Source organism: Nomascus leucogenys, chromosome 19 (genome assembly GCF_006542625.1).
Source record: "Nomascus leucogenys isolate Asia chromosome 19, Asia_NLE_v1, whole genome shotgun sequence".
Classification (NCBI taxonomy): Eukaryota; Metazoa; Chordata; class Mammalia; order Primates; family Hylobatidae; genus Nomascus; species Nomascus leucogenys.
The window spans coordinates 19,814,348-19,841,312 of NC_044399.1; the positions used below are offsets into that span (position 1 = coordinate 19,814,348).

The window sequence follows — 26,965 nt, forward strand, 5'->3', positions numbered from 1 at the left end:
AGAAGTACAAATATAACATATGTGCTTAGATAAGTATTTTCATCTAAATCTCAAGAATAACTAAACTGAGAAAGGAACCTAAAAAGCTGGTAATCCTATACATACTTTAACCAAAGAAAAGCATAACTTATGCCATAATGAGGTAATCATTAGATTCTGAGAGGCTAATTAGAATAAGCTATTTACATACTCTGTAAAATTGTTCAATTCCTATAGAATAGCATAATGGAAAAACGAAGAATAGTATCACGAGTCAGAATTGGATGCTAGCCTTAATTCGTTATTTACTGGTTTGGGAAAGTCTATTAAAAAACTGATCTTTAATTTCTTCATCTTTAATGAACAAACCACTCTGACAGTCTATGCCAACAATTAGGATGAAATGAAATAATGAATATGAAGGTGCTTTAAAAAAAAAACTATCGAATGCTATTCAGTTACAGAGAACTGTAACTGCTAAAGGATAACAGTATTTTCAGTGAATGCTTCAAATAATTCATATTGTTTTCTGCTTTCATTAATGACTATATGTGAAACTCAGAAAAATGGCAGGTGGCCTTACTATCAACTTTGCTGTACTAATTTTACTTCTCTGAATATTTTATTATAAGAGAAGCACAAGACTACTAAGTCTGCCAAAGGCCAGCAATTTTAACAGAATGATTCTAAAAATTTATAATATCTTGCCCATTATTAAAATTTTCTGTGATTGGAAGACAGGTTATGAAATTTTATAATCCACAGCACACTAAAGCACAGCTGTTTACTTGCTGAATACATGACATTCTTCAGACTTGATAGTCCCCTTTCAACAAAATTTTACTGAGTTCAAAGCCCACATTACACTTTAGCACCCTTTTTCTTAAGAAAAAAATAGCTAGTTCAAAAATGAAGAAGTACAGGGCAAGAAGCCATTAGTTTGTCAAAACCTAAGTTAAATAACAAAAATACGAACACTTTATACCTAATAAGTTCCACATCAATCAAATTACTATGAGCATAAAGATTGGAGTTAAAAAAATTATCAACACTATATTAAAAAAGTTTATTAGAAGAAGGAAAACAAGGAAAGAACTAGTCGGCTAGCTCCAGGTAGAAAAATAAGGCAATACTAGAAATATTTAATGTTCTTCACAAGGAGTGAAGTATCTCAAAAAAAAGGAAAAAAATGCTGACTTCTATCCTAGACAATGATGTATAAAACAACTGTAGGTAGATTGCCCCCCTCCTACAGATTAATACAACATGAGAAAATAACTCAATATTTAATACTGAACCTGAATCCCAGAATTTTACACTGTTCTCTGCATTTCAGGGTAAAAACTATTAATCTCAAAATCATTCTCTCTCCAAGTTGTTGTCTACAGGAGAACCAATATAAAGGGGCTCCAAGGGGCCAAAGAAGGTGTAATTTTAGAATCAAAAATAGATATAAAATTGATGTCTTACACGGCAATGAACTGAAACATATCGATTATCCCCCAAATCTACCCATTTGTAGATAACAATGAGGATAAAAACATATGAGCCACCTTTAAAATTTGCTAGGGCATCAACCTTATTCTGAAAGTAAAGGAAAGAATGATGCATTATTCTGACTCTTACATGAACTGTCTTTCAGGGCAACCTTACAACTGATGAGGGATAGCTATTCTTCTTTATAGAAAAGTTCCAAATAATACATGAATAAAGAATGACACAACCATTTTGCAACCTCTGGAAAAAAAGTGATCAAAGGCTGCTAAAACCATTAGGTGGATCAGGCTGGTCATCTCACAATGGAGATAACCAAACACGTGTCTCCTGATATGGTGCAACAAAAAGTAACAGAACCCCATGTTGTCAAAATAAATCGACCAACCCATAAACTATCTGACCAAGCCTCTAGATCAAATTCCAGTTTACAGGAAAGAGATATAGGAACATTTTAAATACTACTATGGGGAAGCAATCAGCAAGGTCAAGAGTGTGGGAAAATCAATAGGACAAAGTTTCTTCATCAAATAAATGGAAAGGGGAAAAAAAGATGAAGAAAAAACAATTACACATTAAGACATATCAAACAAATGCAATGTATGAACCTTATTTTGACTGTGATTCAAACGGAACAATTGTTAAAGCCATTTAAGTCAATTAGGGAGATTAGAGTTAATAAGAAATTATTTTAAAATGTATGATATACTGTAGTTATTGTTTTGAAATAGAACCTCAGATATTACACAATAAAAAAGGAAGAATAAAATTATTTTTTCATGCATCTAACTTTAATATATTAGAATAAGCAACAGAGTTGCAAATTTGAACAAGTGTTTTAGATTTTTATAAAAAAATTAACATCCCAAAACTATGCACTGAAATTCTTATACTTCAATCCAAAAGTGATTATTAGTCATCCTGCTAAAAATACATGTGTTGGTTATAAGCCTACTATCTTAAAAAATGAAAACTTTTTTTTTTTTTTTGAAAGACAGCACAGACTGTTGCTACTGGGCATTTTCTGTGAATCTCAAATAACTAACACTAACAAAGGAACATACTTTGGGGATGCAGATCTCAAGCCTTACAGGTAACTGTAATGGCTGTAACATTAACATCTTAAAATAAAATCTCCCAGGAACATAATCTGGAATTAATTCCAACCAATTCTAATGAGAATTGAGAGAACTTATCTCTCTTATGATTTCATATTCTTGATATGTGAGCTCAGTAAAATTACTTTAAAAATAGGCAAATTCCATTTCCATAGGTCTTTTATACTATCAGCCTTGAGACTTGATTCATAAAGAAATCCACTTCATAGGTACATAATTAAAATATTTTTCTTTTTTTTTGACTGGACAGGCTTGCATCATGATCCATTCACAGGGAAGTGCAGAGTAGATTATTTCCATGAATAGTATGCAAAAAGAAGGCTGGGCGCCGTGGCTCACGCCTGTAATCCCAGCACTTTGGGAGGCCGAGGCGGGCGGACCACGAGGTCAGGAGATCGAGACCACCCTGGCTAACACGGTGAAACCCTGTCTCTACTAAAAATACAAAAAATTAGCCGGGCGCGGCGGCGGGTGCCTGTAGTCCCAGCTACTTGGGGGGCTGAGGCAGGAGGATGGCATGAACCTGGGAGGCGGAGCTTGCAGTGAGCCAAGATCGCGCCACTGCACTCTGGCCTGGGCGAAAGAGCAAGACTCCGTCTCAAAAAAAAAAAAAAAGTATGCAAAAAGAAAATTTATTAAATCCTTCAAGTTATTTTCAATCTGGTATGGGTCTATTTGTTGTTAACAATGTTGCCAGTCATACTACCACTAAAGCTATGGGAAACTGGGGGTCACAAAAAGAAAATAACACAGGTAATTACTAATTCCAATCAGAAGTGTATTAAAATATCAGATTTCAAGCTGAAGCTATGTTGGTCTATAACGCAGAATGCTGGCCCAGTGGTGATTATTTCCCACAACTGACCAGAATTCCTTCCCTAAGCATCTATTAGGCTGGTTTCTTTACAACCTAAAGAAAGGTAGAGAAGCACATACCTACATTGCTGTTTAATCATAGAGACATCTAAAAAGTCATTTATATCCGATTTCTAAGCAAGCTATGTAGAACCTATTTACTGCCATTTATACAGGCACTAAAGCACAACACAGCAGTAAGAGCTGAACAAGAATCTGATCTGAAACTTACCTATGAAAAGATGACAGGACATGACAAAATCTTAACAATAAAACAAAAAACTATTATGATAGGTCTAATCTTAGGTTTGTTATGTTCCAAATTTTTGTGTCCATTTCATAGACATGTCTTACGAAGGGAGGATGCCTGAGCAGTAATAACAGAAATCAGGAGCTGAGCAGCTCCTGCGACTAAGAATAGATGATAAATGAAGAAAGGTATTAGGCTACAGATTGGTAAATCTACACATCTAGTACTGCAAAGTGGATCTTAGGGCTCCATTTGAATATATTAATTGGCTGTATATGTTCAGTGTCAATACCCCAAATGAGCAAAAGCCCAGAATTTGGGATGGAGGACCAGTCTTTAAAAAAGAAATCTAGCCCACTGTGTGGGCAATAATATAAATCAAAATGAACAATGCAACAGATACCTTTGTTACACGGACATTTATTGTATTAGTAAGTTTTTTTTTTTTTTTTTTAAAGCTATACCCATGTAATTGGAAGGGTTGGTCAAACATAATCACTAACTTACAGTACATCTGCTTACAGTAGCAACATTACTTTGTAAAACACAAGCTGATTTAAATCTTTCCAATTACATAAAAGCTGGCAACAGAATCCCTCAGTTTCAGCTGAATAACTAGAATTATAACAATTCAAAATCAAGTTTTTAAAAAATAATTTCTTTGACATGATAGGGATTCATACACAGCCTCTGATATCCAAAGCCCTTCAAAATGTATTATCCACATGGATAAATACTTCCTGGAGAGGGAAAAAAGGTAATCACCAATTTAATAATTTGGGGGTGGGAACAATTTTAATATACAAATATAAACAAAGTTCTCAATGCTCCAACTTCAGGGGTACAACAAACCTAAAACATTTTTTTTTCTTTAACATATCCAAAAGAGAAGTATATGGCTCAAGCCTATAAGCTTCCTTAAGTGACAAATACACTAAATTCAAATTCACTGAAATAATTATCTGAAAAAATGGCCAGGCATAAAAGACCAAAGCAAAAACCAGTGTACTAACCTAGTTCAGTAGCTATGTAACTAATGTTTTTCTTATGGTGTGCAAATCTTTTGATAGTGAAATTTCTCTTTCACTATTGTTTAAATAGTTGACTTTTCAGATGCTCTAAAACACACAAATCAAAAGCACAGACAAGAAAAAACACACCATTATATTTCATAAAGGAAACATAAGAAACAATAGGGGGGTCTTTACCTTATTGTACATTAGACCCTCATTTTGAATTTTCAGGAAAGTAGAACTTTTTCAAAAGACTAATATCTAAAAGCAAAAGCAATTTGGCATGTTTTATCCAACATTAAATATTTTACATATATTATAAACACACACACAAACACACATACATGTATACATACAAATAAAAAGGGTTTTGGTTTTTTTTTTACCTAAATGCAAACTGGATGAGGATCCATGTGATGAAAGTGATGGCGGTGGCGTAAGTGAATGTCCTGGAGTTTGGCTTGGCAGAGGCATGCCTATTGGACTTGGAGAGGAGGAAAATCCCAGACTATTGTAAAATGGTTGCCCTATGGGTGCTAGGCTGCTACTAGATCTTTTGTACAAGTCAGAGCTAGTAGATAGAGACTCTCTCCTTGTGGCACTACTACTTGCAGAACTGCCAACTGAAGAAGAAATAAAAAAAACCCTAATTACATACAGTGTTAACTGAATAAAACCTATCCCCAACTCTCGCTGGGCAATAACAGAAGTGATCACAATAATTATTTTTAGAAACATTTTGGAGAAGATAATTACTGTGATAACTATATATACACTAACTTATTAATCATAAAAGGGTATAAATGCACCCCAATAAAGAACCAAATACTTAACAGAGCAGTCATATGATTCATTATTTCACACATATTTACCACTGACACATCTGATTACTGTGCTTTAATACCCTGGTATGATTTATAAACCCTGGAATTGCAAGTTGTCTGCATTAGGACATGCTAGAGATTAAATTCCATTAAGTTTAAATTCTGGTAGTATCCTAATCTCTGAAACCTGCTTCTTAGACTTTAACTCAATGCCAAGAAAAGATTATACAAATAAATAAAATATTAGTACATTTCCTTCACCATTCATATTTAATTTGTCATCTAGCTGTGTTCAAAACATAGCCCTTTAAGTCCATATTGGCCCGAATATTGATCAGTTGTGAAATACAGAGAGCAGCTAACGCAACAGTATTTTTCACACTACACATTCTCCCTTGTTCTTTAACTATATTACAAAGTAACTCAACTTTTCAAAAATTAATAGCTCTCACTGTTATCAAACCAAAGACATACTTTCACTTATCCCACAGGACTCTTCTACTCCTAAGATGCTAGTACTGCCTCTTGAGCCCCTTACTCAAGGCTGATCGGGTTTTTGTCATTTGATAATACACAATTTCTCTTACTTCACATCCCTTAATACACTGCATACCGAATTTTTACTTAATACCAAATGTAACTATTATCCTTCTAATCCTTTTTCCTTTTATAGCGCAGAAAATAAAGGCCATGTAGGCCCTGGTGAGCTATACATGCTCAGAAGAGCTAATCAAGATCTGGCTGTTAATCAACACCTGTCTGGATAATCAAATTCCACAGCATGCATCTAAGGGCTGTCCAAACTCTCAGTTCTCAAGTCTCATTTAAAGCCCATATATTCAAGTATGCTTCCTTCCTATTTCTAAGCACTAGCCTCTTTTATCTTTTAACTGAATAACTTTTACATCTAAGAAAATTTCAAACCACATTTCTGAACCTGCCAAATCAATTTTTAAATGACAAGCTCTATATTCGGACCAATATGGCAATGCTTTTCAAGGAATCTGTAAGTTTCTATTAAATCTTATTTAACCACAAGTCATATATAAGTAGGTCATACAGGGTATAAAGAAAAAAATTAAGGAGAGTACATCATGAGTAGACCAAGGTAACAGTATAATACAGACAGAAAACTTGATTACGTTGGTTTTGGCAAATTCAAAATTCTTTAAAGGGGTAAAAAAATCAGGCTTATGCTACATTAGGCAAAAGATTATAATGCTATTCAACCTTTTATACCAGCCAGTGCAGTTTCTGAGACTGACCATATTTTGTTGAAAATTTTACATTTTAAGATATCATAGTAAGAAAATACTAGGTGTCTATATGCATTTTTATTGCAAAAATGAATTATAAGCACATGTAATAAACAGCTATTCTTGAGTTGGTTTTGGTAAAACTGGCAATGTATGCTACATTAACTATGCTAATTTAAAAGGACACTGTCAAAGTGATTTTTCTAAAATATGGCTACATTTTAAATTCCTATTTATTTCAGAAAACAATTGAACTGACAATGAAGACAACAGCTCTAATAAGAGCAGCATTATTCCCCTGACAAATAATCCAAGAAACCAGTTTTGACACATGCAATATTTTCCTCCAAAAAGGAAAAGTCAAGCCAAACATTTAAAAATAATTCAGAAATAACCTTAAAGAAGCTGGCTCTTTAAGTTTCACTATATGCCTAAATTATCTCCAACAGTATGACTATGAGATATGAAACAAAGTGTACCTAAAATATCTAAGAGGGTAGACAGACTGCTAATCATTCATCGACTGTGAAAAAAAAAGGCTAAATTATAAACTTTCAATTGTAACAACACTTTAAAAAATAACAGGTCACAGAAAAGATGATTTAAATTATATGTTACGATGTTTAGTCTTCTTGGCCAACTATATCATAAAATGGGGTATTTAACACTGCTAAACATTAATAATTTCATCATAGAGGTAGGAGAATGACTGTGTATGTTACTTGTATATGTGTATATAGGCACACAACCGTATTATGTTTTAGAGCTCATGTAAGTATGTAATTGCCATAACGTGAAAAGGCAGTGGGCAAACTTGTAAGGGTCCATATGTATAGCACTTGAATAAACTCCCACAAAATGCCCAAGAAGAGGGAGATGATGGACTCTTTACTGGCATTCAGGGGTGGCAATCACTAATGCTCTCTAAAGTAAGGTAAAATGAAGCTCTTACAGATTGGAGTTGGAATTGAGTAAGCCATGCTTGTAAATAACGGAGGTGTGAAGGTTAGTTTTGGGGAAACAGGGCATCTGTAGTAAACAAAATGTTCATGTCAATCAATTCCTGCAAGGGGGAAAACAGCCTTAACTAAGAAACAAATGGAAATGAAAGAATTGAGTAGGGGCCTAGAAATCTGAACCAGACCATCAGTGACACACTACATGAGAAAGGAAACATGGGGTTTAATCAATGCTCTCTTTTTTTCTGAATTATTTAGGGCCTACAATTTATAATTTTAAAACCATTTCCACAGTTTGTTTTTTATGTTACTTGTTCTTCCAGTTTTCCTCAGAATATTTAGGATTCTTTGGAGAAAATGTCCCAATTCTGTTAGAAATAAGGAATGAGTCCTGTGGGAGTGCGTGAGGTGAACAAAGAGATACACAACTCCAAAAGCAATGAAAAAACTCAAGTACAAAAATGAAAAGATTTAACAATCCCCATGTTCACTGGATTTTCCCTCAGAAATTCTTATGAGCAGTCTTCAGATAATTTTGAGTCAGTCAAATATGACATTCACTTATTGTACTTCATTACAATAAATGAAAAAAGATTCTGCCATCTAAAAGTTTATGGCTGTTCTAGACCATCCTTCCTGTATATATGAATGATAAAAGTTCAGAAGACACTCCCTTAGAAAACTGGCAAGCATTGTTAATAATGCCTGGCATGTGTTAGTTCTGCCATTTTCCACACCAGAAAAGAATATAATTTGATGTGGTAAGAAAAGAAATGAGAAACAGTTACTAAGGACTGTAGCAAGTTATGTTATAGAAACAGAAAATCTCTTGAGGTCCAAATAGCCCTATCCTCATGAAGAAAAGGCTGCCAACTGCACCGACAGAACTGGGTCAGCTGTTTTTTCCCTAATGTTTCCTGAGTACTGTGGAAACCTCACAGAATACACCAAGTGTATCAACAAGAAGTCAACGTGGGCCTCTTCTGATTTCACTTAGTTCTTCCTCCACCACAGCATCCAGGAACCAGTTTGAGTGGGTCAATTATTTAGTGAAGCTATTTAAAATTTTGATTTGTTAAGTGTTATATAAAGCTAAGATATATGAATAGATACCCTTTTAAGTAAATTTTTAGTGACAAAGGCTAACTTATTTAATCTAAAAGATAACCATACTGGTAGCTTCTTAGGGGATTCTGTGTAGAACATTTCATTATTTATACACACACATATGTATTTTTTATATTAGGCCAAATTTAAAAACTGTAATAAACTACCAGCATTTAATAAGAATAAACCATCTAATAAGCACACAAAGATAACTGCTTTAAAATACCAAAAATTTAAGATGGCAAAATATTTGCCTCCACAAACATTAATATTATGTAGTGAATGAAGATGAGCTATTAGTGAATAATACATTGACCCAAATAAACCTTACTAAAACAAAAATTACAGTAATCACTTCCTAGAGCCAAGGAAAAAGGAAATGTATTATATATGAGTAAAGAACAGGCTGCCTACAATGAGTTAAACATTGGTGAGTGTTGAAAAGATTTGCAGGATATTTTTTTTCCTACAAAATTAAACCAGTAGTCCAATACTTTATTCCTGTCCTTCCTATCCTACATGCTATTATTGCTTATTTTAATGTTAAACACACTCATATACCTCTTCCACTTAGCAGAGTACACTCATTGTAAAAACAGACTTACCTGATGAACCAAATCCACTGAGGGCTGAGCCTATAGCAGCACCCAAAGAGTTACCACTTCCAAAGCTAAGAGATGTACTTCCAGGTTGACCAGGTCCATGAGAAAATAAAGAACTACTCTGGGAGCTATTAGTCAAAGAACTGCTTCCATAAAATGAATTAGATTGCAGATTAGTGCTTGGCTGCTGTTGCTGCTGCTGCTGTGGTGGCTGAGTGCCAATTGGCCGAAACAGACCATTTGTGCTGCCTGTAAGGCTACTTGCAGTTCCTCCAGCTGCTGCTGCTGCTGCTGTAAAATAAATTTCAGATACTTCTTTAAACCACCCAGAAAATTCTGTATTTTAAAAATGATATCTCAACACCAGAAAAATATTATCCTAAAAATGTCAGTTACACTTACCAGCTTGTGCTGCTGCTGAACTAATTAAAACAGGTGTTGGAGCCATTAACCGAACTGGAGCTCCAAGGCCAGTCCTTGCTCCAGGGCCAACCACTAAGGCACCAGTCTGATCATAATAGGCAGTTGGAGCTAGTACTTGATAGCCTAAATAAAATAAATGTTTACTAATGAAAGCACTTATTACAAAAACATGCATATTTGTATTCCCCTGCATTTGTATTTTTTCAACTAGAAAACACAGCCATTTGTACTATTACTATAAAATCCTTAGTTAATATATGCAAAGCAACACATTTGACAAGGTCTTACTAAATATATGAAAAAGTAATAGACTGTCATTAAACATTTTTTCTCTAAATTTTATGCAGGGGCCACAAAATGAAGAGGTATTTTCCTTAATATAGAAACTACAGGCTATGAAGGAAGGGCTGATATTAGAAAAAAACACCATTTACTCCTTCGAAGAGGAAGGATTAAAAAAACTGGGAGTAGCAAGGTAGAATACTGTATGAAATGTTTACTATGCAATTTCATTGAAGTTCAAAACCAAGTGCCTCATTACCAGCATTCCCTTAGATTTTCATTTGTAACCATCTCTTTAAAAACTTAAGCCAAACATTCTATTTTGAAGATTCTCAAGCTAGAGTTTAACTAAAAATCACACAGGCTTTAGTTTTATTGTAGCCTTAAGCACAAGGCAGGTAATCTTCACAACTAGTGGAGAATAAAGTTAACTTCTTAGCAGCCTTTCTCAATGGAGATTCCCTGTTGAACCAAAAACACAGAAAATGATTTAAGTATTTTGTTAATTCTCCTAGGGATGGTATATAACAAGCATCACTCTGGAATCATAGGAGAGAAGTTAACTATATACGCTGTGGATACTTTAGAGCAGTAATAAGGCTTTATTCTTTTCTGGAACTCAGTTTAGAAAGGCTGCCTTATAAAGCGACAAAAACTGAGGCACAATAACCTTACAACTATCAGCAAAAAATGTACTGGCAACTTTTTTTTCCCTTAAAGAGTGCTGTCTTGCTCTGTTGTCTAGGCTGGAGCACAGTGGCATAATCATAGCTCACTGCTGCCTCAAACTCCTGGGCTTACATGATCCTCCCGCCTCAGCATCCTAAGTGGCTGGAACTACAGGTACATGCCACCAGGTCCGGATAATTTCTTTTTGTTTGCTACAGAAATAGGGCCTCACTACGTTGCCTAGCCTAGTCTTTAACTCCTGGGCCAGCGATCCTCCCGCCTCAGCCTCCCAACTGTGTCTGGCCCTTTAAGAAGTTTTTAAAAACACAGACTACATTGAAATATATTCCAATATCAATTTTTAAGTCTTATTTTGTTAATATTATGCAGAAGTGAGAGTTACAGTAAAATTAGTGATAATGCAGCATGAACATTTTATTGCCTTTAAACACAGTAGGCTAAATTCAGCTGAAATATAATCAACAGTGCTCAGATAAACACTTCACCTGTAAGACTGATACTTACACATGCATAGGTTGTTTTTAGTAAATACAGTAATTCTGATCAAAAATAAGCATTAGCACGCTGGTAATAAAACATCCACGTTACTAGTAAATTTCAAGCTGTACATACCAGTCAACAGTCTTAACTGGTATGTGTGGTCTAGTCCTAAATTCAAGGCACACAGAAAATATTCTTGTTCAAAAACATTGTCATTTACTTAACATCTGAATTTGAATTAAAAATAAAAGTAAATCCATTTGGACATTTGGCTATAAACACTCTATTGACAAATCAAACAGCACTTAACTGCTCCTTAACTAAATTTTGCATATATAATTCCCAGAGAGGAAATAACCCACAGTCAACTCATCTCTGAAGGCCTGTTCATTTACCTTCTAAATCTTTCTCAAATCCATCCATTCTCTTGATGGTTACTTTCCCGTCCAACCAGATTATATGGTCTGCCCTTGCTCTTTTGTCCCATGTCTATAACACATTCTCCAGAGACTGTGGTCTGAGATTGATATTAAAAGATATCAATCCACACTCTTGCTCCAAACCTTCCAAAGAGTTTGAAATGAAAAGCAAAGCTCTGAATACGGCCCACAACATGATCTGGTTGGTTCCTGGCTGTCTTTCTAGTTTTACCTGGTACTCCTGTACCTTTTTTGTATTGGAAAAATGGGGGTTCAAACTCCTCAGAGGCACCACGCTTCCCCTTAGCACAAGAGTTTGGTGCATTCTGTTCCTTTGTCACAGAATGATATTTTTCCCACTCTCATTCTGTACTTAGCTTAATTTTTCATGAATTCATCCATTTGACAAATATTTATCAAGTGGCTACCACATGCCAGGCACTATTCTGGGTAGTGGGATAAAGCAGGGAAAAATAAGGAAAAATATCCTTAAAGAAGATTATTTTCTGCTTCAAGTGAGATGAAAAATAAGTAAAAAGGTATGTTAGACAGTTTTACATATTAAAAGGAGAGAAAAATCAGACAGGAAAGTGGATAGAAGTTATTGGGCAGTGACAATAGTGTTAATAATTCAAAGCTGAGAGTCATGAAGGATCTCCACAACAAGATGACATATGAGGAAAAATCTAAAGAAACTGAGAGAACTAATCAAGCAGATATCTGTAGGAAGACATCTACAAATAGAAGACACAGAAAGCAAGCCAGTACGACTGAAAGAGAGACGGAGCAAAGAGTAAGACAGGCAACAAGGGGCCAGATCCTTACAGGTCACTGTTAATAACTTCAACTTTTACTCTGACTTCAGGTAGGAAACCATTAGAGTTTTGAGGAGAGGAGTGAATTACTTTGACTTTTCTTACACTCAAGTTACTGTGTAGAGAGAGGACTCCATAGGGGAGAAAAGAGGGACAAGAAGATGTGAGAACCCAGATGGAAAGCTAATCCAGAGGAGACATAATGAGGACCAAGTCAAAATAGAAGTGACAGTAGAAAGGTAGTTGAATTCGGAGAACCCTCGAGATACGCTGAGATTAGACGTGAGATGTGAGGAAAAAAGGAGTCAAGGATTCCCCTTATTTTTTGGCCTAAGAATTATAAGAACAGAATTTCTATTTATGATAAAGATGGACATCATAATTTATCTAGTCTACATTTTCTAACTTACTAACATGAGATTGTTCCTAATAGCTAGATTGTTTAATCTTCCTGTTATTGGTTATTTATGCCTTCTCTGTTTTGATGTCTCTGAGGTTATCAACTTTATTGTCTTTTCAAAGAGGTGGTCAACTTCACTGTCTTTCCAAAGTAATTTCCGGGATAATTATTTTGTTTGTTCTCTATTTCATTCATATCAGCTCCTATTTTTATTATTTGCTTCCTTCTACATTCTTTGGTTTTATTCTCTCTCTAATTTTTTTTAGAATTTCTGGATAAATGCTTACCTCATTCATTTCCACCCTAATTTTCTAATGTAATCATTAAAACCTATATATTCTCTATGTTCTGTTTTTTTTCTAATCCACAAGTTTAAATATGTAGCATTTTCACTGTAATTCCGTTCAAAAGTTGCTAATTTCCATTCTTTTTGTCTATGGCCATACAACCCTGATCGTGCCTGATCTCATCTGAATTATCTTTTTGCTACTGAGAAACTCTGTGACTGGTTAGATGAATGTATGAAGAGTGGGAAAAGGAAAAAAAAGATGTAGGGAAGAATGATACAGAAAGACAAGACATGGGGAATTGAAAAACAAAAACAAAAAAACATGGTCCTCATACTCAAGAATTATGCAATCTAGCAGAGGAGGAAACACACCCCTTCTTAATTCTAAAATGCCATTTACTTTAACATATGACATAGATCTAACAACTTCCCTTCAGAGAAACAAAACTCTCTAAGACATTTCCCATCTAAGACCACATTAAAATAAGAGTTGTAGAATGGTGAAAATAAACCACAAATAGCTAAATGAAATGCAAGGCATACAGAAGTACTAAAAAAAGGTGCGAGTAATATACCAAAGAGAGCAGACAAGGGAGTAATTATTAATGAATGGGCACTGGGAAAGATTGAGGAAAGCTTCATGAAAGGGACCATATTAAAAGATGAGAAGGATAGTTAATCACAAAATGTTTATGGGCTGAAATTTTAAAAAGCAAGAGCTATATACACCAATTTTGTTTAAAATTTATAAAGGGGTATTTTAAGCTAGAAAAAAAAAAAGAACATGAGCTAGGACTAGAGGCATAGAAGTGCATGGTATGTTTGGGTAACAGTATATGGTCTAGTGCATTAAAGCACAGGACTATGAAGGAAGTTGAGAGATTTGGTAGGCCTATAATCTCAGCACTTTGGGAGGCCAAGGCAGGAAAATTGCTTGAAGCCAGGAGTTCAAGACCAGTCTGGCAACACAGACACTGTCTCTATAAAAATAAAAATGACCATGAGACAGACTGATAGAGAATTGGCAAGTTATTGGATGTGGAGGCACAGAAGAAAACCAATAGTTAAAGATAACTTTGAAGTTGAAGCTAAGAGTTTCTAGTTCTAGAGAATAGTAAAGTGAAACAAGGTAAACAGTAGACAGGAAAATTTGGAAATGTGAGTTCATTTTCTGAATTTTCAATTTGAGGAGTGCCTGCAACAAAAACGTAGAAATGTCTGGTCTAAGGACAGACATGTATTAGGTGTTCAGAAAAGAATCCAAGATGCAGATGTAAATTCACAGGGATAATAGTTGAAAGGACTAATGCAAATATACTCTCCTGAGGAATAAGTCTAAACTATCTCCACTTTTCCTATCTGAAACGAAAATTCAAAAAGCAAAATAACAATAGCTATGTGGTGGAAATACAGCAAATCTGACTCTAAAGAAGGTAGCCATTAAGCCAGACTGTCTTTGATATTTAAGGATATACATAGAGGAAGCAGAGACTGATAAAAAAGCAATGAGAGGTGAAAAGGCTACGAGTGAAATACCACTCAGCAGAAAGGAGTTACAAAGAGTTGGACACAGTCAACAGGGTGAACTGCAACAAACTGAGCATAAAAAAAGATAACAGAGGAAATTATACTTTGTAACTGTCACTGAGTTGTATTAGAGATACTACAAAGGAATTATGGAGGCAGAATTTAAAAGAGTTATGGGACAGAGTATAAATTTTGACAAATAGTCCACGAGGGAAGCAGAGCAGAGATAAAGCTTTTTAGGATGAACAGGCAGACTAGCACAGTGGGGTTGAAAGGAAGGATTGGGAAAGGGAAAGACTAAAGATTCAAGACGGAAAAACAACGGCACACAGGATATAAAGCAGAATAGTTAAGAATAGAACAGTAACTAGGGATCTGATAAAGTACTGAAGCTAGAAAGAAGAGTTAAAGTATGAGCCCTGACGGAACATCGATTTTCTCAAGTGAGCCCCTTTTAGTATACACATTAGCTTTATAACTATGTAACTATTTGGATATGGAAAATGAGAATTATTTCATCATCACAGTCTTGGCAGAATGAAGTACAGAAGGCATCAAATAAAGTTTTAGTGTGAGGGGATCATGTGAACAGCCCAAAAGTCACTGAAACATACAAATACAAATCCTAGTAAGGCCCTTCTTATAAGAGTGGTTTTTACGTTTGTATTTCTAAAAAGGCTAAAAAGTTGTGGCTCAAAAGATTAAGTAATCCACTTTAAGACATGTTGTGGCTGGGCGTGGTGGCTCACATCTGTAATCCCAGCACTTTGGGAGGCCAAGGTGGGTGGATCACGAGTTCAAGACCAGCTGGCCAATATGGTGAAGCCCCGTCTCTACTAAAAATACAAAAGAAAAAAAAAAAAAGTTGGGCGTGGTGGCACGTGCCTAAGAAATGAGTAATAGTGCCAGCATCAAGAGCCTAGGAGGATCAATGAGTTATAGGACACAGCAAACACATGCAGGCCAGAGGCACTCTCTTAATTCCAGGTTCCAGAGAGAAACTAGTTAAGCAGGAAAAACTGCTGTACTCCATAACTCCTCTCCCCATTCTACATATAGCTAAAACTTAAGAAGAACCCAAAATAGTCTTAGTGGCCCTCAGAAACTCCCAGCTCACTTCTTTTCAGCCCAACGTCCATGTGCTTAAAACAACTTCAGCTTCACAGTCCATTTCTCAAAAGTCTGCTTTTGCCAAGGTCTCTAATCCACAATGACTCCATGACAGCAGAGTCCAGGAAGCAAAAATATATGGCTGGGGTATAAAAAATAAAATAATGAGAATGCCACCCCCTCTACTATCAATTCTACCTCAGGGACAGCAGGATGAAAATCTCTTCATCCCGTGAGCCAGACAAGATGATAAATTCAGATCTTAAAATTCCAGAGAGAACGAATAAATGTAATTGAAATAGAAATCCTTCAAACAAACCAAAGTATTTACAAATACTTAATATATAAAAGAAACCCTCAATCATGCAAGTCATTATTTTTTCCAATACACTGAACACATTTCCTAAATGATCTGAATAGAAAAGTAAACTGCATTATGATTAAATGGAAATTGGAACTCAAATATCATTAGTAAGTAACCCATATAGGGACAACCACTGATATACCAAAAGTGAAAAAAAGCATACTTAAATCTTCAGAAGAGAATGGCAAGTTATGCCTTATCTACTGATATTCAAATATAGCTTTAAAGTTTAAAAACCCTTCTTCCTCCATTATTATTAGTGATCATTTCACAAAAAAGTACTTTGTTGCCCTTTCCCAAAAGCTGTACAGTAGCAATGGGTAGAAATTTTATACTGTAATTTTTTATACTAGGCTTTCAAAGACCCATTATCGACACTGTTGCTATTAAGTTATAAATAATAGTTTTAAACACTATAAATGGGCTAAACAAGATTAAACAGGGTTCAAAGTAAGAAACATTAGCTGCAAACTCTTCTGGTATTAACTAAACGACTATTCTTATAAAGCAGGAGTGGCAAATAGGTTCTGTCTTGCATACCAACTCTCAACAACTGTTTTACTTCTTGAAGCAATATATTAAAAATTCTGGGTTAGGTTTAGACAGATGCTATAAAAAATGGCTGTGTTGAGAATTCTGATACATATTTACCATTCCTATCATTGAGTCTCACAATCAATACTGATTTCAATTATTAGCATCTGAGTTCTAAATATTTCGTTACAAGGTAGGCAAGATTTTAAATACAGTTTGATTTTTTTCACTCTTCAGTGTGAGTACCTACACTTAACATTTTAAATCTATTCAAATTTCCACAAATGACCAATTGTATACCTGGCATGCCAGTAGCAAGACCCTGACCAAAAGCCAATGTTGGATTTGCTGCTGCAGCTGCCGCAAGTGATTCTGCTTGCTGCCCTTGCTGACCCTGATTGGGAGTAAGAGGACGCTGACCTGCTCCAGCACGGAGAACCTACAAAGGTAAAACGATTTTCTTAAAATCAATATAAAATAATAGATCAGTAAATTTATCTTGGACAACTGTGTATTTATTACAGCCTTTGGATATTCTTTAAACATTTACATGCAAGGAAATGTAGACTTAGCATGAAAAATCGCAAAATACATTAACATCAAAAACACAATCACTAGCTCTTAACAGCTAGAACAATCTATAAAGCAACATGGAGGTTACAGAAAATCTTTGGTTAAAAACTATTTCTAATATTTGTGCTCTTTAACAAGGTAGTTTTTTTAAAAAAATAAATAATGAGCTTTTATTATTCTCAACAACAGAGAAGACTCCAGCCTGACATCCACTGGAACTGAGTCCACTCTGTGGAAGGCACAAGCTGTGGCAGGGCCTGGAAGACATGCCTCAGAGATTCCCTCAGTCCTGCCACCTTGTGGAAGATATTTCAAAAGAATGAATGGTAAACTCATGTGACCAGCAGGGAGGACAACATCGAAGAAACTTTCCTGCCTAAAATCAGCCACTGTCCAGAGCTAGTACATGGAAGGAGATACTTCTCCTGGGGTCACATCTTCACTGGAAGGCAGGTGGGAGCTCACTGCTGTGACCCACATCTCCTCCTCTCTCGGCATCTCTATTCTGGTACTTTATCCGACTGCATATTACTCTGTTCCTTGGCTACAGTGTTTAATTCTTGAGAAGAGAATGTTGAACAAGTCAAGTCCTTGTCACCCTTAGTCAGAACTCTCATTTGACTTGGAAGATTTGTGCTTCCATTTTTTCTTCTTTTTCTTTTCTTTCTTCCTTTTCTTTCCTCTTCTTTTTCTTGTGTTTCTCTTTACTTCAGAGGAACTGGAGCTGCTCCCATCTTCATCCAAGGTAGAATCCTCCAGTAACTGTTTTAACTGCTGTATCCTTACACCCTTTTCATGTCTTCTATTGCCTCACAGGCTGCCATACATGGGATCTTCATGTGCTACTCTGAACTGCTCTTTCGGTTGCCTTTGATAAAGAAAGGGCATTCTTTGTCGCCCGTTTGGTGACCATACCATTTGCAATGCCAACCCAAGCATCCTTTAATCTTATTGCTTTAGGAATGAATTTTCCATCACCAAGAAATTATGAAGCAATCCAATGAAAAGTAACTGCTTAACTTTGACTTCTTTCCCCAGTGGCATCCAAAGTCCTTTAGTTGGTGTGTGAGCCAGAAATTCGCTGGCATGTTCATTGCCTGGTACATCTGGTATGCAGTCTTCTGGCTTAGCGTCATCTTTCTTGATAAGCCCAGGAGGAGGTTTTTTCATAAAAGGACTCCAGGTGCATGAGCTGCGTCATGCCGCTTTTGCTCCCGATGCCACTGCCCTGCAACTCGCCCGGGAGATGGCCAAAACCCTGGCCTCGGCTACTTGATCCCCGCCTCCCCATGGCTGGCCCCACATCAGTGCATGGAGCCCCAGAGCTTAGTGCTGTAAGGCTCGTTGCTGACACCTGGTTTTTTTTTTGTTTTGTTTTGTTTTTAAGATTTGTTTGGGAGTAGGAGGAATGGCAAAATCTTAAGACTTTAAAATTAGATTTTTTTCTGAGACGAAGTCTCACTCTGTCACACAGGCTGGAGTGCAATGGCACGATCTCAGCTCACTGCAACCTCTACCTCCTGGATTCAAGTGATTCTCCCACCTCAGCCTCCCCAGTAGCTAGGACAACAGGCGCACGCCACCATGCCTGGCTAAGTTTTTGTATTTTTAGTAGAGACAGGGTTTCACCATTTTGGCCAGGCTGGTCTCGAACTCCTGACCTCAAGTGATCCACTGCACCCGGTCTAAAATTAGATTTTATTAAAATGATTTTCTAGGCTGGGCGCAGTGGCTCACACCTGTAATCCCAGCACTTTGGGAGGCCAAGGCAGGCGGATCACCTGAGGTCAGGAGTTCAAGACCAGCCTGACCAACATGGAGAAACCCTGTTCTCTACTAAAAATACAAAATTAGCCGGGCATGATGGCATGTGCCTGTAATCCCAGCTACTTGGGAGGCTGAGGCAAGAGAACTGCTGCCGGGAGGCAGAGGTTGTGGTGAGCTGAGATCACCCCACTGCACTCCAGCTGGGCAACAAGAGCGAAACTCCATCTCAAAAAACAAACAAACAAAAAAACCCACTAAGACTGAAAAAGGAAATACGGAAAGATTCGGCAAATAAATTAAGAATTTGTTACGACACTGATGCAGACCAAATCAAGTTTTCAGGATTCAGAAGCCTTAATAAGAGTAAAAGCTGCTTTTAAACATAGTATTTTAAAAAGAACACAAGATTATATATCAAAACAAGGTGAAAACTTAGTCTGGTCAAGGTTTACTATTCTGCAATACATGGCTGTTGTAGCAATCATACACAAGCATGATAAACTTAATCATTAATTTTAAACAACTCAGGACAAGTGGGAGTCATAAGTCCTTCTCTATTAAGTAAGCATCAAACACAGGTGTGTATATTTTAAGCTAATGTGACATTACGTTTGTCCAAAGACACAGATTAAAAAATAATTTATTAAACAATGAAGTGATATGATGTCAAAGGACTGAGCTAAAAACAGCTTCAACAGAGCATCTATTTAGAATCAAAATATATTAGCCAAGTGCAGTGGCTCACGCCTATAATCCCAGCACTTTGAGAGGTCCAGGTGGCTGGATTACTTGAGGCCAGGAGTTCGAGACCAGCCTGGCCAACATGGTGAAACCCTGTCTCTAATAAAAATAGAAAACATTAGCTGGGTGTGGTGGTGCACACCTGTAATCCCAGCTACTTCGGAGACTGAGGTATGAGAGTCGCTTGAACCTGGGGTGGAAGTTGCAGTGAGCCAAGATCGTGCCACTACACTCCGGCCTAGGTGACAGAGTAAGACTGCTCAAAAAAAAAAATAAATAAATAAAATAAAATAAAATAAAATATATTAAAGGAAATTCAGAATGAAGTTTAACTGCCAAGCAAGCAGTACCATGGTGCTTCTTCAGTATAAATACAATGAATGTGACAGCCAGAATTCTGATATTTATTATAGTGCTTTTAGATTTATGAAGTTAGTTCTTTTGAAAAAGGGTGAAATTTTAAAGATATAAACATCTTTCTTTTTCCAGAAATTAAAGCTAACTAGTGAAAATATTTTATCATTTCTTGCTTAAAAATAAAAAATACCTACTAACCCCTTTTTACTGGTCAGAAACACATTAACATTTAAAATTGTAATTTAAATACCTGGAAAAATATGAAGGAATAATTATTTTGATAGGAACATTATTAACACACTAATAAGAAGTGATGAAAAGAAATTTAGAAACTGCTAGAGATTTCAAGATCACAAAATAACAGAAACACAGAAACTGAATGCAACCAAATCTTTTAAATTCATATAATACTGATTAGGAAAAAAAAAAAATCCCATGCATAAATACTTGTGTATCAACTATGCCAGGAGTCGTGTTACACAGTGAGGAAACATAAGTCGAAAAACACAAATCTTAAACATTAGGAGCTCAAAGAATTTCAAATACTTGGTATTACTTAATAGAAGGAAGGCCTACCTGTTGCTGTCCAGGCTGAGCTTGTGATGCTGCTTGCTGATTGGCTGTGTTATTTGCCGCAGCTGCAGCTTGCTGCTGAAATAAGTTGGCTGGATACACCCCCCACGGAACGCCATAATACTGAGGTGGAACAACTGCTGGACCTAAACCCCATACCCAACCCCCCCAAAAAAAGTTACTAGATTTTACATAGACATGAGGTTAGTTACCTATCATTAGATTATAAAAAGGGACAGGAAGAAGACTTAGAGAAGAATATGTCTTTATAATAAAAGACAAAGTATTGATGGGTGACAGCAACGGTCTTAAAGGGAAAAGATGAGAATCCAACCTCAAGGAATCCAACCTCAAGGCTACCAATAAACTGATAGGACACTTAACCATCTATTCAACATTTAATAAATGCCAATTTTTGGGTCTGACACTATGCAGATAATATATTCAGGGAACACAGATTCCATAAAACTAAGATTTTTTAAATGCTCAATTCATCGTTTCTCTCAGAGAATTTTGCCTACTGATCTATAACACAAAACTGGGGAACATTCTGGTACCAAGCATGCTACAATGGTATTTGAGTTGAAAACCTTAAATTTTAAAATATTTTTCATATTTCACAGTCACAATTCTCACAGAACAACTGCAAATTATAAGAAAACAAATGAGACATCAGTGTTTATGTGGTTAGGAAAATGAAACTGAGTCAAGACAAGAAAGCACTAGATAATATAAGCACAAAGAAAAATAGAAGGCAAACTAGGAAAATAAGAATAAATTGTTCCTGCTCCAGTCTACTTTATTCAAGATAATATTTGATTCCTGGAAAGTAAATAGTTTTATGCACAATAAGCTTCACCATTAAAGTAATGAATAAAATGTCATGATTCCTGACTTACATAACAAACATGTCCTAAAATGTTATCAGTGGAATTTTAGGACATCTTTATTTGTATTAATGTATTTTTAAAAGTCAAACTCTCGGTTTCATGTTGCATTCAAAGGGGAAAAAAGCCCAGTATATTTGACTGAATCACTAAAATAAAAAGCTTTTATTTCTACAGATAGCCACATAAGCTGAACCTGGAATGAGGACTATAAAGCACTGAATAGAGTTTACCAAAAAAAGGATACATTGTAAAAATAAAACAATAAAAAGATACCTTGTAAAAATAGTAAAAAGGGTACACTGTAAAAATAAAACAATGAAAAGGATACATTGTAAAAATAAAAAAGGACACATTGTAAAAATGAAAGGATACATTATAAAAAATATAAGTTTTGTAAACTCTATTCATAACATCTACCTAGAAACTCATCCAACCTAGCCAGGAGCCTGAATTTATTAACATGCTGAAATTATTATATTTTGGATATGTTGGGACAAATTAAAGAGTATTATTGAAATTAATTTTATTGCTTTTTACTTTTATAATGTGGCTACTACAAAATCTCAAACTACATTTTCTGGCTCACATTGTATTTCTACTGGACAATGCTGGTCCTAGAAAACCTAAGTCCAAAATACATAGAATGCTTATACACAAACTAAATGACCTCTTCAAGTTACTTCTGTCGGACCCACAGTTTAGTGGTTCTCTGTATTATACCAACACTTTACATACTAACATCCAGTTAAATGGTACCAGAAAAGCTCACACCCTTATAGAATCCCATCCAAGTCCACACCAAAAGCTAATGACAGCTTAGTTTCATTGTGGTAGCTAAGATATCAAATATAAATCTGAAATTTCTTCCCCATTTTTTAAAACAAGATCTTGACTTTAAAAGTCAGTCTTGGCCGGGTGTGGTGGCTCACGCCTGTAATCCCAGCACTTTGGGAGGCCGAGGCAGGTGGATCACAAGGTCAGGAGATGGAGACCATCCAGGCTAACACAGTGAAACCCCGTCTCTATGAAAAATACAAAAAATTAGCCAGGTGTGGTGGTGCGCACCTGTAGTCCCAGCTACTAGGGAGGGTGAGGCAGGAGAATGGTGTGAACCCAGAAGGCGGAGCTTGCAGTGAGCCGAGATGGCGCCACTGCACTCCAGCCTGGGCAACAGAGCGAGACTCCGTCTCAAAAAAAAAAGTCAGTCTCCTAGGAAAAGACTGACTGTCAGAAGTGGGTTTCAAACTGATTAGTGACAATATTTTAGTCAAGATATCGCTCAAAGCCAAAAAAACAAACAAAAAAAGGTGACAGCCTCAAGTTTTGAAAGTCAGCCCATTAGCAGACTCATTCCAATAAACAAAATTCTAAGGCAGACATTAACCTATTCTTGCCTGTATAATCAATACAAACAATGCCTCAGACTAACAAATTTCCTGTCTTTGTAGCCACCTCAACCTAAAACAAACTCTTCCCAACAACCCCAACTAAGATCAGCAAATTGCTTTGTTCAAATAAGACTGTGCCTGATCCGCACACAACTTTTCCTTACTTATACAGACAATAAATACGGCCTTTTTGTTGTTGTTTTCATTTTTAGACAGTCTCACTCTGTCACCCAGGCCAGGCGCTTTGGCATCCCAAAGAGCTAGGATTACAGGTGTGAGCCACTGCACCTGGCCAGCTTTGGCTTTTATTTCAGATTCTGGGTGGTAGTCTCAGGCTGGGCGGTTTTTAGTAAGTTCTTTCCAACTTGATCCAAACTTTTTGTCCCCCAGCTTGTTTGTACATTTTAGCATTGCTCAAGAAATTTTAGATACATATTTTCTCAGAATTACTGTAACTGTTTATCTTACTCTATTCTATCCCTGACCTATGTATGCAGGCCACCTACCTCTATTTTCTGAGAAGTAATTTTAATTTGCATTGTCTCTGCGGGTAATGGGGTTTGTCATTAAAATGGAGATTCATGGTTGACAATAGATTTCTAAAACTATAAAGCTGAAATGTAAGCCAATTACGTATACGAGGAAAAGTTATTGCTTAAGCTTTTCCCTGTAGCATTACAGTTGAAAAATAGTACTAACTTCCTGGAAACTTTAGTTCATTCTGGATAATGTTTCAGTTTTTCTTAGGAATTTCAAATTGCCCAAATAGATAAAAATAAAGCTTACACCCAAAACTAAATACATTAAAAAGCAACCATAATAAAGAATAACAAATAGTATGTTACCTGCTAATGTAGCTGCTGCAGCCAATCCTGCTGCAGTATATGGATCGGTCCCTGGAGGAGCAGCACTAATAATGTATGGATTTGGCACAAATGCAGCTGGAGCAAGGCCTGCTGAGAATACACCAGCTATATTTTAAAAGGAGAGAAATAATAAACGACAATGTAAAGTATGATTTTTTTCATTAGATAAAAACATTTCTACTCTGCATCTGGTGTGGTGTGGGGGTGGGGAGGAAAGTGTGCATAATGGTTCAAATTTTTACTAAGTGACCTTGGGCATGTACCGCTAACTCTAAATTAGTTTTCATTTAGGAAACAGCTGTTTTGCAGAATTGCTGTGAGAATTAAATGTAACACCGATTAGACACAACTGTACTCTCTCTAAAGGTATGTTATAAAAAATAAAAATATAAATTCAAAAATAAACGACTGCACAGTATGTATTAGCACAAGACTGGCATAAAATAAATGTGACAGCCAGAACTGCTACTGGGAAATAGTAGCTTTTCACTCAATCTTATAAAGTCACATTATGAGCTAGGGATTCAGTGAGGCAGGAATATACAATTTGCCCTCACAAAGCACTCCCCCTGGTGAGAAAAACAGGTATATTAGCAAATAGAATATAGCATATTAAGTGCTCTGGGCATAGAGAGGAGGAACATCTAATAAACTTTGGAAGGGGTAAGTAAAACGAATGAGGTATAGTGTAAGATAAAATAAAACTGGAGGTATAACCATCATGAAGACCAAGGAAGAGCTTCCTGGTTCATGCTAAGTAGTTTGGACTTTACCTTCCAGTCAATAAGGAAACAAGAAAGAGCTTAAAGGCCAGTTACACTCACTTCTGAGTGTAACATATGTCCATATGAATTTAGTGAAGGCTGAAAAAGACCTAAAAATATACATTTGCAGTACTCATTAAAGAGAAAAGAAACTCTCAAATGTTGAGGAATCACTGTATAGATCTTTCAACCATAGCTACTGGAAAAAATTACTTCATGAGACCCTGTCTCAAAAATAAATAAGAAATAATAGGCCGGGCGTGGTGGTTCATACTTGTAATCCCAGCACTTTGGGAGGCCAAGGCGGGCGGAACACCTGAGGTCAGGAGTTCAAGACCAGCCTGGCCAACATGGTGAAACCCTGTCTCTACTAAAAATACAAAAAAATTAGCTGGGAGTGGTGGCAGACGCTGGTAATCCCAGCTACTCAGGAGACTGAGGTTGGAGTGAGCCGAGATCGCGCCACTGCACTCCAGCCTGAGCAAGAGGGCGAGACTCCATCTCAAAATAATAACAATAATAATAATAATAATAAATAATGATAATAGTAATATTTTTGAAAAGCATTCAAAAGGAAAATATTATCTTACTAGGCCTTAAAATCAAAATTCAGGTTCCTGAAGGGTGGCACACCCAGGGAGGGCATGGAAGCTCCGCACCCCTTCCTCCATGCCTCACCCTACCCAGAAGCTCTGCACACCTGTATCCTTGACAGCATCTTTCTTAATAAACCAGTAAAAGTAAGTGTTCTATGAGGCATTCCAGCAAATCAAACCCAAAGAGGGGCTTGTGGGAACTCCAACTTGAAGCCAGTCGGTCAGAAGTTCTGGAGGCCCAGACTTGCGACTAGTGTGTGTTGGGGGTGGAAAGCAGTCCTGGAGACTGAGGCCTCAACTTCTGGGATCTGACACCGTCTCTGGGTAGACAGTGTTGGAACTGAATTAGAGGACACCCAGCTGGTGTCTCCTGCTTGGTGTGTGGAGAAAACCGCCCACACATTTGGTCACAGAAGTAGTCTGTGTTGTCATGTCATGAGACTGAGGAAATACAAGGTTTTAGGCCAGGCATGGTGCCTCACGCCTGTGATCCCAGGACTCTCGGAGGCCGATGTAGGCGGATCACTTGAGGCCAGGAGTTCAAGACCGGCCTGGCCAACACAGTGAAACCCCCTGTCTCTGCTAAAAATATAAAAGTTAGCTGGGTGTGGTAGCACATGCCTGTAATCCCAGCTACTCGGGAGGCTGAGGCATGAGAATTGCTTGGACCCAGGAGGTGGAGGTTGCAGTGAGCCAGTATCATACCACTGCAGTCCAGCCTGGGCAACAGAGTAAGACTCTGTCTCCTAAATAAATAACAACACGGTTTTAGAGAGTTTTCCCTATACACAATCATTTTTTATAGCCTATTTAATTTTAAAAAATACAAGCCTCAACACTGATTTCATGTCTAGGCACAACACAGCCATTTAAGAAATCTGCTTTTATCTATGAAAAGCATCAAACTTGGTAAATTATTTGAAGAGATTTATTCTGAGCCAAATATAAGGGCCATAGGTACATTTTAAAATTTTCTGGTTGACAAATTGGTTGAGTTTATCTAAAGACCTGGGATCAACAGAAAGGAAATGCTTGGGTTGCGGTAAGAGGTTGTGGAAACAAGTTTTATCATTCAGATGAATCCTCCAGATAGCAGGCTTCAGAGAGAATAGACTCTGTTCCTTAACAGACTTAAGGTCTGCGTTGATGTTAATGCTGGAGAGGTATAATGAAGCATGTCCAACCCCCACTTCCCATCACAGCCTGAATCAGTCTTTCAGGTTAATTTTTTTTTTTTTTTTTTTTTTGAGACGGAGTTTCACTCTTGTTGCCCAGGTTGGAGTGCAGTAGCACGATCTTGGCTCACCGCAACCTCCGCCTCCTGGGTTCCAGTGATTCTCTTGCCTCAGCCTCCCGAGTAGCTGGGATTACTGGCATGCGCCGCCATGCCTGGCTAATTTTGTATTTTTAGTAGAGATGGGGTTTCTCCATGTTGGTCAGGCTGGTTGTGAACTCCCGACCTCAGGTGATCTGCCCGCCTCGGCCTCCCAAAGTGCTGGGATTACAGGCATGAGCCATAGCACCTGGCCTCAAGTTAAATTTTAAGAGCACCGTGGCCAAGGAAGAAGTCCATTCAGTGGTTGCTGGGGGCCTTAGAATTTTATTTTGGTTTATACTTTTTGTGAAGAAAATATGAATTAAACTATGAGTTCAATAAAAT

General features: G+C 36.8%; 1 protein-coding gene across 9 annotated transcripts in view; it reads right to left on the reverse strand.

The window, feature by feature from the left end:
- PUM2 (pumilio RNA binding family member 2) overlaps positions 1–26,965 on the reverse strand; it is a 103,300-nt gene that overhangs the window by 26,708 nt on the left and 49,627 nt on the right. For 6 of the 9 annotated variants that reach the window (XM_003275980.4, XM_030799273.1, XM_030799281.1 and 3 more), the window contains 6 exons: positions 23,925–24,050; positions 20,805–20,947; positions 17,091–17,229; positions 9,860–10,003; positions 9,461–9,748; positions 5,096–5,332 (listed from right to left, as the gene is read on the reverse strand). In XM_003275980.4, coding sequence (XP_003276028.1) covers positions 5,096–5,332; positions 9,461–9,748; positions 9,860–10,003; positions 17,091–17,229; positions 20,805–20,947; positions 23,925–24,050 — 1,077 coding nt within the window. The remainder of the gene's footprint in view (positions 1–5,095; positions 5,333–9,460; positions 9,749–9,859; positions 10,004–17,090; positions 17,230–20,804; positions 20,948–23,924; positions 24,051–26,965) is intronic. The other 3 variants (XM_030799279.1, XM_030799280.1, XM_030799277.1) reach the window with 1 other exon arrangement.